General features: G+C 46.6%; 2 protein-coding genes across 4 annotated transcripts in view; one reads left to right on the top strand and one right to left on the bottom strand.

The window, feature by feature from the left end:
- Nucleotides 1-11,181, top strand: part of LOC146820862 (uncharacterized) — a 34,636-nt gene extending 23,455 nt beyond the window's left edge. Inside the window, exons 9-10 of the mRNA XM_085609084.1 lie at nucleotides 8,035-8,087; nucleotides 10,830-11,181. Of these exons, the coding sequence (XP_085465210.1) occupies nucleotides 8,035-8,087; nucleotides 10,830-11,181 (405 nt within the window). The remainder of the gene's footprint in view (nucleotides 1-8,034; nucleotides 8,088-10,829) is intronic.
- Nucleotides 1-14,524, bottom strand: part of LOC146820861 (uncharacterized) — a 182,412-nt gene that overhangs the window by 34,803 nt on the left and 133,085 nt on the right. The gene's annotated exons all lie outside the window — the stretch shown is intronic.

Raw genomic sequence — 14,524 nt, 5'->3', positions numbered from 1 at the left:
GTCAGTGAAGGCCAAGGAGAAGAAGAGTAGGAAGAAGCAGTTCAGTCGTCAGGAAAACAGGATCCTGATAAACGGAGGTGGTAGAACACCATCAACAACTGTTCGTCACCTCCACTGTCTCATTGGCAACAAAAAATGGACTATGGCAGTCCATCGTGGACAAGGTGAATGCAGTCGGAGTGCTGAAGAGGGCAATGGAAGAGGTCAAGAGGCGCTGGAATGATGTCAAGGGCAAAACCAACCTGAAACTCGCAAACAACCAGAAGGCAGCAATGCAGACTGGAGGTGGGAGTCCTGCACCACAGGAGGAGCTGGACGAGATGGAGGAAATGGTGTCCACAGTCATCAGTCCGGAGACGGTGGCAGGAGTTGGGGGACCAGACACTGCTCAACATGACCAGACACAACAGCACCAGGGTGAGTAACAACCAGGGACTAGGGGGACGGGGGAGATAGGCACAATGGCACACATGCACAATGAAGTAGAGCACATCGGCAGACATACCATGCCCCAGACCACCAACTCCCACCAATAGACCAATGTACCCAAGTATGCTACATGTCAGCACTGTACAAGCACAGAAGTCAAAGGCACACCGCATGAAAGGGATAAGGGGCAGCAAAATCAGAGCTGCAGGGGCGACTACCCCAAAATGCAGCACACACACATAACATGTAGAGCAGACCAACACTGACAACAATGTGGTACAAACCGCAAAACACCTACAACAGACCACAGGACACAACTGGTGCCGCTTGGGTGCAGACACTGGCCAATCACATTTGGCATTGCAGGGAAATGTGAGACGATAATGAACAAGTACAAACACACACGTCTGTTGCCGAAATGTCCACTGTCCCCCATCAAATAGGCAGCTCCTCCCAAACATTCACAATGTACCCAATCATGCTGTCTGTATGAAAACATGTATAATGCGACAACATACATGTGGACACATTGTTAAACTGCATCTCCCCTTCACATTGCAGAGGGAGAATCAACACCTCCTGCAGAGCAGCCCGACCCTCTCTTCTCTGATGACGAAGAGGACCACCACAGCTTCGACTCCGACGCCCTCCAACAGCTCGTGGACAGCCTCCGCAGCCCACTTCCAGGAGCTGGGCAGCCCAGCAGCTATGAGGAGACCCCAACCCCTGCACAGACCACACAGCAGGCAGCACCCACCACCACGGCTGCTTCCCAGGACCCCCATGAAGAACACATGGCCTTCCAACGCCATGTGTTGGGGTGCTAGGAGATTCTGGCTGAACAGGTGTGGGTGGGCTTCGACCGCATGGCAGACAAACTAGATGCTATACGTGGGTGTCTAAGTCCCATCAGGGACCACTCACGGTCCCTAATGGACACCCACAGTCCACTCCATGCTCTCCAACGGACCATGGCTGACACCGCTGGAGCCCCGACTCAGAGAATAGAACAACTGTCCAGTCAGAGTGGCTCTAGCGATGTCACACGGGAGTTGGGAAACATGCGGAGGTTAAGGGAGACCATGGAGCGGGCGAATGCGGAATGAGCGGCTGCCACGGCTGCCCACCAGTGAGTGGTAGCTGGGTTTCTCAATGACCACAGGACCATCCCCATGGCATTGCTGCCACAAGGCCTGGCGCTGATGCATGCTGCTGCTACCACTCCATCCACATCTCCGCCCCCTGAAGTGTCAGTGCCACACAGTGCGAAAAGGCCTTCGAACTCCGGTCACTGATGTGTCACTGCCACACAGTGCTGGAGACAGAACACCCCCACCCACACGTGGGGCACATGAGACAGCAGAGGACGAAGATGCGGATGATTCTGCCCTCGTGGTAAGAAGGACACAGTAGCATGCATCTCCACCATGGGGCCGGCTTCAGCTTGGTTCTGCCCTCTGCATCATCACCTTCCACTGTCCCCCGATGCACTCTGCAACACTCACCTTGGACCTCAACATGGACTGCCATATGCTGTTTGATTGCCAATGACACAGCAATCTGACTGCGGACTGAACTCTTCCTCTTCCTTTGGACTTGTCATTCCCTGAAGGACTCTGGCTGGCCCTCCACTGGCCAACATCATCATGTGGGGTTTGCATGGCCCTGTACTGCTCCAGATGCAACACTCCACTGAATGTGCATTAAACATTCATGATCACACAGATGTGTCATGTCTATGGTCTTTCAAGTGTGGAATTATGGATGAATGTTGGCTTACTGGACTCCTCTTTCGTCCATGTGGCTCATGTCGTAGAACAGGGGTCACAGGGTGACACATTGCCGAATTTGGTCTGGGTTGCGCTGACACAACAACAGGGACACACGCATGAGTTACTTCCTTGTCCAGGCCAGTACGGAACCACGCCCAGGGCAACGGGGTAATTTAAAAACCCTTACGTTGGACTGGCATACGCCAGGCCAGCCCACTCCGCTTACGCTCAGAGGGGGGGACGGCAACGCTACATGTCCCAGGTTTTCCTTGTAGTGATCTACTGATCACAGGTCTAGTTCTCAGCATGCCACAGCCACACCCATCCAGCAAACGCATCACAGGACATGTGACCCTGCCAATAAAAAGGGCCGGGCGCACGTGCTCAACACCATTTCCACTCTCTATCTGGGTGAATCTGTGTGATGTTAATGTAGGCATGAGGCCTTGGGCCCTGCAACATCACATTCCCCAGGACCGGAGGTGACATGATGGCATCCGCAACTCGATACCCAATCATACAGGGTCCATGACTGGGGCCACAGACTTGGTGGCACCGGATACATAGCGGCCGGCACAGGCACACAGCCATGGGACGGTGACTTTGGGTGCACTGAGGTAGGGGCACCTTAAGTGCTGAGCGGGTGTGCAGCCTGCGATGATGCCCCATCCCGGCGGTCCGGACTGCTCAGGATTTGTGTGCCCTGCTGGACCGCAGTGTTGGCCAGAGCCAGCGGGCAGCGCGGGCCTACCGCCATGTGGCGTCACATCCCGGATCACAGAGTTAGTGGCACCTCAAAGGCTGAGCGGGTGTGCAGCCTGCGATGATGACGGGTGCACTGGTATGTCCTCTTCCATGGCAAAATCAAGACCCAGAATCAAATGTGAGACCTGGTGGCCTACGGAGCGGAGCTGCATGATGTGGAGGGTGCCATGTTCGAGGGCCTCGAGCTTGGGGCTTGCACCCGTACGTGGTGGGCCCTCATTGCGACACTCCGGTGGCAGAAGGTGAGCAGTGAGGCCTGGGTGCGCAGGGGCGGGCATGCACTGCTGGGCGGCGGGAAGGACTCGGGTGCAGCTGCCTGGGTGTGCAGTGGCGGGCATGCACCGCTGAGCTGCTGGAGGGGCTGGGGTGCAGCTGCCTGGGTCCGCAGGGGCGGGCAGGCGATGATGTTGTGTGCAATTGAATGTACTCTGCCATTCACGTATCTGGACTCTGTTTCAGATGACGGATCTGTTGCAGATGTGGGACCTGGTGAACTGCACTACATACCGGCACGTGGTTGGAGACTCACCGGCATCAGCAGGTGAGCAGTGAGGCCTGGGTGCGAAGTGTCGGCAATCTCTCTCCCTGTCCCTCTCCTCTTTTATCTATCTCTCTCTCTCACTCTCTGTACGTTTATCTCTCTCTTTCTCTCTCTCTGTATCTCTCTCTCCTTCGCCTTCTCACTGTCCTTTGATGTGCGCAAGACACACCTTCTCATCATGATTTTTGTCTTTCAGGCTGTAACCTACAGATTGTCTCGAGGGGAGCCGCCATGTGTCTTCATTTCTGTTCTGTGTTTATTTGAATATATTTTCATTTGTTAATTCAAAGGTGAATGTGTGATGCTCATTTTTGTGACGACACATGCATGTCACCAAATGTGATTGTGCGACATCAGGTGGATTATTTGGTACATGATTCTGTGTAGTTGATGTGGCATGTCTTTGACCGGGGGGGAGGGGGGGTCCTGGGGGTGGTGGCGGTGGGTGTTGTGGTCCTCTTGGGTGTCCGGGCTGCATGATCAGTGGCTCCATGGCATTTGTTGCCCTTCAAGTGTATATCTGGGCTACGCTTCCTCTTCTGGTGCAGACTGTGGTCCGACTTTACACCAGGCAGGTGTTAATTTCTTGCTGCTAACGCGCCAAATCGCATGTTTTGTGATCTTATCGCCGATCTGGCTGGTCGTTGAGAATATTGTGGAGTGGTGTTGTCACGGCTTTTTGTACGGGAACGCCTACTCTGCATCTCATTAGCGATAGTTGCCGGGGCCATCTGTGGCGATGTTTTTTGTGGCTGCTATCGCAAGTATACTGGTGATATGGGCTGTTAGCACCGGCTTGTGAATGGGGTCATAAATGTATTGCGAATGTGGCTGCGGTAAAGTGATGATAACTCGGCGATAACTCCTTGAGAATATGCCCCTCAGTGTTCATATCGAGAGGTTTGCCTAAAACCGGTTTGCCTACAAGTTTAGGGTAGAAGTTGCAAACCCAAATGTGCTAATGAGACTGGCTCAACAGCTTGGTGTGCAGGAAGGAAAGATCTTGATAATGATCTCATATAGCATGACTAGACATCTCACTTGCTGAGGAAGTTAACATGAGGTCCAACAAGGGCAAAAAGCTCAATTTTGTTAGCAAAGGTGTTAGACGTCTGCATAGATTAGCATTATCAGGGGATCAGGGGATATGTTCTCGTGTGGAGAAGTGTGGCTCAATGGTTAGAGCAGCAGACCCTGATGCAGAGATCTGGCCTGGGACCAGGGTTCAATTCCCGCCTCGGCGGGTCTTGGGTTCAATTTCCTCGGACCTGATCATTCTCGCCTCGGTGCCTATTCTAATCATGGGTGCAACTCTGGGCAATAGCTTGCTTAATCTCCACAACGGCCCCAACAGCGCTGGGATGCCTGGCTTCACCTTGGGGGTGCCCAGGAGTGGACATTTCACAGGGAAAAAGCCAGGAACGGTCCCACAGCGGTATGAGTACAGCACCACGACGCCCCGTTGCTGGGGCAGCAGTGCGCTATACAAGTACAACATTTCAAATTTCATTTATGTGGCTTAGGAATACTTCTAATTGTGCTCAAGTCACTCAGGGTAGAGACTGACCCGTGTTCTATGCTAAGTCAGATGAACAATAGTGTGTACTGTGAAATGACAGATGGAGGGTAAGTTACAGAGGTGAAACAAGCACATGTTTACACAGAAAGGTGAGTGCACACCTGGCAGAGTTAGCACTCAGTCCACCCGTATATAGAGGTTGATCATGGGCAGTCGCTGTTAAGGGGTACAAATATTTTTTTCATATTCTGGTGCAGCTTGTCTGAACTCCTGGACTGTCAGGTGTTTCCATGAATAGAAGGTCAGCAGCAGCAGGGCGGAGCAGGAGAGCTCATCAATTGACCTCAGCTCTACAGGACAAAGGTACTGACACCAGACGTGGCTGGCACAGGTAATCGCGGTGGGGCAGGGTGGGGTGGATGAGGGGGGAAGTGGACAGACAACGGGATAGTGAAAGTAAAATTAAAAAATAAATAATACCACCTCGATGAGGTGATGCAGCGAGTGCAAGGTAAGTGGTTTTATTTATTTTTTATTTTACTTTCTCTATCCCGTCGTCTGTCCACTTCCCCCCTCACCAACCCCACCGCCCCTCCGCCCCACCATGGTTACCTGTGCTGGCTGCGCCTGACTAACACAGCCTTGTTGAGGTGCGACTCTTGAGATGGAGGGAGCCTGCATATTATATGCCCATTCCATGGCAATTGCACAGCAGCACAATCATAAAGAGAGCATTTTAACATGAAAAGTATTTACTCAGCAATTGATTGAGACCAGCTTTTAAAAACAGTGGCACACGCACATGACACTCATCAAAGTAATTTCACCTAAATGCTCAGGGGTAGTGGAACTGACATCACAAAACCTTTGATCGCCCAACGTCATGATAGGGTTGCTCATTTGTTTAAGCCTTAGCCCCTCAACAGCCTTCTATTTTCCACTATGGCCTCATTATGAGCTGGCTGCAAATTGGTTTGAGGATACCGGGTGCCGGGATCTGTAATTCTTGACTGTTATCCCGCTCCAAATTCTGGCTATCCCAAGTTTTCCCTAGAATGCGAATAGCACCTTGGACCCAGAGTTACCAACATATTTTGGTAAATAGGCATTTAGGCTCCTAAAAGAAAGCTGGGGTTGTGAAGAAAGTCTTAACTACATACAGCTCTGTTATCTACAGTATCAGAGATCATCTTGTTCTGCACATTACAGTATGTGAGACCATAAATGATAATCGCACCCTCACTAAATTTTGTCTTCTTTTCTCTGGCAGATCTCTGCCCAGGAACCTCTGTCTCACAAAGGGCAAGCAGCAAAACAGACGGCAAATGAGCTCCTCCTTCTGCTTGGTGAGTACAGGATTGGTAAATCCTCAAACCCCATTTATTTTTTAGTCTACAAATGTAACTGTAATTCAAAAAGTGAACTTGTTTATTGGTCATTGTCTTGTACTATTCACCCTTGCTTTTGGCCATGCCCTCCTTACATATCTCTATATTGCCTCCTTTGACAATGCTGCTTCTGCTTGTGCCTTGCTAGTGCCACCTATGCCCATACCACTGCTATTGCCTTTCTATCCATGCCTTGCTGATAAGTCACATGAATGCATCTCCACTGTCCATGGATCCTCTAAGCATTACCTTTTCTCTTGTCTCTAAGCTCATTCTGTTACTTATAACTTTCCTCAGAACCTTATAAATGCTTCCTCTGTCCATACATCTTCTTTTTTTCTCATCCCTTCTTTCCTTGTGTCTGCACACTGCCCATGCAGCTACGCAATCTCTCCAACAATGGCTGTTTATAGACGCCTCCTTTGTTCATGTATCCTCTGCTCATACATATGCCCATACATTCTCTGTTATTCTCTCCACTGCCTTACTCTTTACTATATCTGATCAGTTGTATTTTATAACAAGTATGATTTCCATCAAAACTAGTTATTGATGCTAAACAGGAAAGCTATTGCCAAAATTCAGTGCAATGCAAACAAGTAAATCCTTGTTGTATAGTACTTTGTCAAATGTTATGATGGTGAACACATTCTTAAACGCTGATGACAGGGGCTTTGGACTGCTATGGTTTAACTGCCTGAATTTAGAGAGCTGAATCTGATCTAAGTTGGCAGTCTGGTACATATCTAGGAAGCCTAACTTAACAATTTTTATTCTCTACCTCTAGCCTTGTCGCTCCAGTCTTTGGGTTCCTATTTACATGCACCTCAGTTTAAGCCTAGATTCTACCCTGCCAAAGAGCATCTTGGTTACAGGTCTCAAATACTCTTATGTTAATATTATTTAATTTCACGCACAAGTCACCACAAGGCTACATCATCATTGAATTCTTTTTTCCAGATTGAGTGTCCAATGTTTTTGAAACTTTTGGAACCACAGAATAGGCATAGACTACCAGGAAGGAAATTATCAACATTTGAATACCAGAAAACTGACTACCACAATGTTTTTCAGTTCAAACAGTTGCTAAAATATTTCTGTAGGTCTAGCTCCAATTGTCCTAGCGAGGGGTTGTCTCTAAAATGTAACTTAGGTACTGGACTTTGAGCACTGTTAGAAAACTTTCTATGTGTGGATATGCCCTCTAGGTTTGTTTGGCCAGCAAATATGCTCTTTATAATATTCTGACTGTGAATTGTGCCGTGATCTCTTTAAGAAGACTAGGGTGCAATAGGGAGAAGACACTTCTCTGCATGCATGCCGTATCTCTGAGCCACTCTCGTCTTGTTGCACTGCTATGGCACAGTTCAAGGTCCTACTAGCTACTGTGTCTCATAGTAAATACATAAGACATTTATAAAGTATGAATATTAAAGTTATTGTGAACAGGTGAGAAACATTTCCATTTATAGTTCATAGATTGTTTTGCATTAAACCCTATAATTGGTGATGATCTGAAAACAAAGACAATAATTCAATAAAACAGTCTGATAGACCAAGGGCCTACCATCTGGTCAGAAAAGTAATTGCTAATTTTAAATATGTTTTGCTTATCTCTAGAGACAACTCAAAGTAAACTACTGGAAGCAGGAGATCAAGCGCCTGGTATTGAGGTAAGTAGTATAAGGCTGTGTCTCACCAGGGAGCCTTTGCCACGGGTTAACATTTTGGGGAAGGGGCCGCAGTTTAAAACATGCTTATCAGGATCTAAAATGCCTAATTAATTTTATTAAGAGTGCTAATTTCCCGGTTAGTACAAGGATTATGTAGAGAGGCAAACTGAATAGTTTGCCAAAGTTTCTATAGTGTATTAATGTTATGTAGAAAGCTCTAGAGTGTGATTGTGAAATGCTTTTATGAGTACTCTCTTGACCATGCAGGTATTACAAGGCAGGTGTCTTGGTGTTTGGGATTCCGAATGATGCATGAATGAGAGCAGAACAGAGTAACAATGCTATGCCTTTCAAAACAAACTACCATTGCCACTTTGTGAACCAAAACCAATGAAGGATATATGGGTGGAGGTGGGAGAAAGGTTGAGGGGGACTTAGCCTTCTGGTACCCTGCAGGGACAAGAAAGAAGCGGGATTACATCTTTACATGCATGCTGTTGACATTCATATTCTTCACAGTCTAGGGGATCTCAGTGTGTCTGCAGCCAATTTCAACATTGCCTTGTGTGGCATGGGATTGAATAGGGCACAGGAGACACATCGTTGGACTTCTTTTGGTTTAGTTCATATTGATGAGAGGTGAAAGTGATTTAGGATGGCTGCTCATCTGATTCATGGGCTGAGCTCTCCAAACAACAGCACTTGGGGGCATATCAACAACAGCCAGCGATAATTATCACTAAGCGTGCTTAGCGCGCGGATAATTATCGCCGGCTATCGCTGGATTATATCACCGAGATAGCGTGCTATCAGCAACGCTTATCTCCGATGCGATATATAATCCAGCGATAGTTGCAAAAAGTGCGATTATCGCTGGAAATCCAGCGATAATCACACAGTGACAGGCGATACCTTGTTGATAGGGCTGGGTGGTCTCAGCCCTATAATCCACCACCCATAGGCTAAAATGGTTTAGTCAGGTTACAAGCAGGCGTAATGAAACCTGCGTTAGGTGCGGTTAGCGCTACATTTCTCGTTGCTGTGAAGGTTAGCGTGCAGCTTGCTGATAGGAGAAATGTCTGTTAGCGACATTTCCCCCGTTATTTTGGTGAGGAACGCCCACTTTGCATATCATTAGAGATGCAAAGCTGGGCGTTAGGGAAACGGGCGCAGAGGCATAGAAACACACACTAGCGTGTTCTTGCTGATAGTGCGATAAAATTATCGGCGCTTTTCGCCCGAAAACGGACGCTAAAGCGGCGGTAATTTTATCACTTCCCCTTGATGATATGCCCCATGGTTATTCATATTTCTTAACCGTTGGCGCTATTGCTTTTACTGCTTTGAGAGTCCTGTTTGGTTCAATGGAATTCAGAGGGATAACACAGGGCCCTTCAATCCCCCACAGTGTGAGGAATGTGGAGCAGCCTTTTCTCCAAGGGTGGCATGGAGAAAACCCTGGTGGGATTTTTCAAATATATTGTTCCCATTCATTCACATCTCCTGCAGACCCACATTCAATTGAATATTTCATTGGAAACATTCCTTAATTGAGGTCATTATGTTGACTGACGATGTTTTTTTTCGGTCTATCTACCTAAGACACCATGTCAACACACCATATGACAAATGGAGAGGGATTCTGGGACAACCCTTTGCCTGTGTGTTAGAGATTCCTTCAAGTATTGGCCTGATGAAATGTTTGTCATGTTTTGATATCAGTCAAATGCATTTTGTGGTTGTGTATATTTCCTGCTTTTAGAAATTGTTTTCCTCTTTTACTGCTGCCCTCATTATGGAGTGCATAAAGCAGCACTAGCTCTTGTGAGTGGTTGATTGAGGGGTACAGTTTCATTTGCTTTGCAAAGTCGTGTTTTTTTAAATTGCAAACACTTGCAGTGTTCAGAGCTGTGACTTTTCTGTTTAAAGTTCTGACTTTATTATATGGGTTTTGAGAGCCCTCTTTCCAGGAGGGGCTGCCTGAGGGAACCTGAGGCTATTCCATATACGACTGCGAGGGTTCAGTGCAGAACCAAGCGCCTTTTGAATGCGTTTCCACAGTTTAAACGTGCCCATTGCCTATGAATTCTACCAAGTCTCTATAATTTTCAGACAGCACAGCTCAGAAACTGAAAGGCGTAACCTCAGCTCACTGGCAATTTATAAATTATGCTCTGAGAAATGCTGAGTTATTGATATACATTGTAAACAGTGCAAAACGCATATAAACAGATGCACGGTTCTGAGTTGTATTTTTAAAACAACTATTTTCACGTACAAACATTAAAATAGCAAAATTCACAGCAAGATAGTCCCCAACCCCACTTTAATAGGCCCGCTTTTTGCAACCTGCCTAGCTCACAGGTGACGAAAGAATAAAAAAGAATGAAAAGATACTCAGTTGCTAATAGTCTCGGTGTATTAATTTTTCCAACATCAGACGAGTACACAGGTGTTGCTTTGTGTTACTGACGTACCTACAATAAACGTGTAGCTTTAAAATGGAGCCGTATTGACTCAAAAAGATGACAAAGGAGTACAGTACACCATAGCGTTTGCATCACGGTCATTGACACCGACGGAGGAAAAATTCTCTGTCATTGAACGCGAAGCATTGGCATGTGTGTGGGCCTTGGAGCACTTTCGAAATTATGTGTGGGGAAACAAAGTCACACTATGCACGGACCATAAGCCGCTCACCAAGGTGTTCACCACAAAGGGTCTATATTCGGCTTCACCTAGGCTAGCGCGTTTATCTGTACGCCTATTTGACTTCAATTATAATATTGAATACGTACCTGGGGTGAAGAACGTTGTGGCTGACTACTTAAGCAGATTACCGATAAAAGAAGAAAACCAGGAAAATGAAACTGACGAGGGAGAATACTGTATTGCCAGCCTAGATGACAATCTACAGGGTATCTCAAAGAAAGAATGGCTCACTGAGCAAGAAAAGGACAAGGACATCTGCCTCGTGATCAGAATGTTAGAAGGAGAATGGACACACAAAAATAAACTCACTGAAACAATGAGACATTACTATGAAGTGAAGGAGGAACTGTCACACGAGAATAGCTTACTGTTAAGAGGTTGAAGGGTGGTACCCCCAGTCACGTTAAGAAAAAGAATCCTTGATATTTGTCACGAGGGACATTTAGGCATAGTTAAATGTAAAAGGAGAGTCAAGGAAAGCTACTGGTGGCCTGGGGTAAGCAGGGACGTTGAAAGAGCAGTCAGAAACTGCAACATGTGTCAGCAATCCGACAAGACCCAAGTCACTCTTAGACCACCATTACACCCCATTAGTTGCCCGACTATGCCATGGGAAAGAGTGGGGATAGATATCATGGGCCCCATAGAGGGAAAAGAGGAGCAATGGTATATAATAGTACTTATTGACCATTTTACCAAATGGCCTGAACTCACGTTCACGGTCAAACCTGATTCCAGGGCGGTGGTAGAGTTTCTAGATTCTGTATTCACGCGAGAAGGGCTCCCAAAACAGATAACCAGTGACAATGGGCCGCAGTTCCTGTCAGACCTATTTAAGGCCTACACATCTAGAAACCAAATTACACACAAAACCACATCGGTGTACCAACCGGCCGGAAACGGCGCTGTGGAACGCTTCAATAGGGTACTAAAAGGCATTATCCAGTTGTCCAATGACAACAGACTGTGCTGGAAAAATGAGATCCTAAAAACAGTATCGGCCTACAGAATCACGCCGTGTGACTCAACTGGTCACAGCCCATTCGTACTCATGCGGGGCAGAACGCCTCTCTCTAAGGATAATGTGGGTTGGGCTTTAGCCTCAAAGAGTGTACACTGGTCCAGTGACCAAGTAAGAAGGAAGGTTGAGCATGGTCAGAACAAAACCAAAAATATGTACGACCACAAACATGGTTGCAAAGTTGTGCAACTCTCTATAGGGGAAACCGTCAAGGTAAAGAGAAGTGGCCACGTAGCGAAGGGTCAGAACAGGTTCACGCTACCCCTTACTGTTAAAGAGGTGTATTGCAACTCCGCTCTTTTAAGTGATGGTAAGGTGCATCACTTCTCAGCCCTATCCGTGTGCAAGCCTACCACGGTAGTCACCAACGAAGTGCACAGTAAGTTGAATGATAATAAGCACCACATTTCTCTGTCTGACTCATCCGACAGTGAAGCCACACAGTACCCACTCACTACACATACTGAAGCTTCCAACCCAGTGACACTCACCCCTAGCACGGATTCTGGTAGGGTTGTCAGAGTTTTGCCACCTACTCCTAGGTACGACGAGTCACTACCATCTAGTACCAGCAGGTGTGGCAGAAGGATAGTACCTCCTGCGAAACTTAGCGATTACATTTGTGATTAGGCATTTTATTAAGCCTTGTTAGTCATTGTCTCCCTGTTCATAAGGGGGAAGATGTGTTGTGTACTTGTATTGACATCCTGGGGACACCGTAGTGTCATATGCCTTTGCGTGTCCCTGCGAGGACACCGTATCGTTGCACTTCACCAGCTGTGACATCACCAGCTGTCAATTGGTGACAGTTGACAGCTGGCGATCCTGAGCAGCGGCTGCATTCTTGCGCTCCACGTTCGGAGCTGTGTTGGCGAAGAATAAAGGACTTACAACTTACTGTACTGCTCCACTTTGTTCTTTACATGAGTGTGCAACAAAAAACTCCAAAAGAAGCCAAAATATGAATTGCTCAAAGGTGTATTGAGAGCGATGTTGCTGGGGAAATGTTATTTTGCATGGAGTGCAAAAACAGCAAGTGCAGGTATTAGCGGCTCTATCGGTAACCTGAGATGCCCCTTGAATTCACAGGGGCATATTTATAAAGATTTCCGAGGGTGCGGTGCTACGCTAAATTTGGCAACGCTGCGCTCTGTCAATTTTTAAACGCTGGGATGCGCCGTATTCACAAGACTAGGGCACACCCCTGTGTTTCCGCTAGCGCTGGTGCAAAAGAAGCTGCCTAGCACCATGCGGCAAGGGTGCCTGAGCTGCAGGGGGAATAGTTTATGTACAGGAACATAAACTATCCTGCACATAAACAATCAATAATGGTAATTTACTCTTTCTATGTGTCCTGAAGAATGCAGGACATATAGAAAGAGCAACAAACAAGGAGAAATGAATGAAAAGGATTTTTTCTCCTCGTATCGTCATTCTAAGATCAGGTATTCTTTGGTGTTTATTTTTGGCTCTGCCTCAACCTTTTAAATCAGGGGCAGTGTCAAAAAAAGCAATGGGTATTGCAGTGGAATGCGCAGCGCCCACTGCAAAATCCATTGCATGCCCCTTTGCAGTAGAGAACTGTGGCAGAAAAGGGCATAGTTACAGGGTGGCATTAAGCCACATTAAGTGGCTTAGCGCCACCTTGTAAATATGGGAAAATGGCGCTTGGCCACCGAGCATTCGAAAAAGTGATGCTCTGGTGGCGATAAGGTCTAGTACATTTGCCCCTGAGTGCCTTATTGAAAAATAGGTTTATATTCTCGCACAACATGTGGGAAAGCCCTCTTTGGTATTCTGTGTGCCTGGTGGTCACTCATCTCTCCTGACACACTATTCTTGATAAAATATTTCTCCTGGCATTGTGAGTAGATGTGCATTATTTCTGTGGAACAATGTCATACATTGGCACAATATACTCTAGTACACTGAGACATCAGCAATTAGTTTTGTGGTATTTAACCATTTTAGAGTGCAGCTACAGTTTATAGCAGACAACAATAATTAATATGGCCTCCTAAAAAACCTTTGTTGTGAATCACGAAAAAATCCAGAGGGTATTCATGTACTGCTGATCATTACATGTGCAACTTTTCGGCACAAGGCTCTGAGGAATACTGTGGGAGTCTAGGATTTGCAGAGTTCTGTCTCCACTGCAGAGTAGAGTCAGCTCTTGCTTGGTAAGAGCTTGGGCTACACACTATGGTCTTGATAGATGAACTTAGGGACTCTTAATGTATTTTAAGATGAGACAAATCCTAAAACTACTGTGCTCCTAATACAAAATGTCAAAGTTGTTAACTATGTTTGAAATATATTACAGTACATACATTTAATTCCCATTTTCTTTATGCCACTGTACAGGTAAACGACCACCAGTCTAACTCAATAGGTCTGTTTATAACTAAAAATGGCGATCAGACCTCTCGGCTTTGCCAATGTATGTTAAACTTGTATATTTTGTTCATAAAGCTAAAGCTGTGTGTGGGTTGTCCCCGCAGTTTCTCAAGGGAAATGCTGCCTGACTATATGGCTTTTCAGCCTTGGTTCCTAGTCCTCTTCTGCATTCAAGAGGCAATGTTGGGTGTCCCTGCGTTCTGATTTCATCTCCTATCACTTGGAAAAGATTTCTAGAACAACTTTCTCCCATCAAAAGTTTCTGCAGCACCTTAAGACTTGGTAGTTCTAAAATGTTTCCTTTGAT

This window comes from Triturus cristatus, chromosome 6, assembly GCF_964204655.1.
Source record: "Triturus cristatus chromosome 6, aTriCri1.1, whole genome shotgun sequence".
Classification (NCBI taxonomy): domain Eukaryota; kingdom Metazoa; phylum Chordata; class Amphibia; order Caudata; family Salamandridae; genus Triturus; species Triturus cristatus.
The sequence above is the reverse complement of the archived record's forward strand: the minus strand, read 5'-3'. Positions and strand labels throughout refer to the sequence as shown.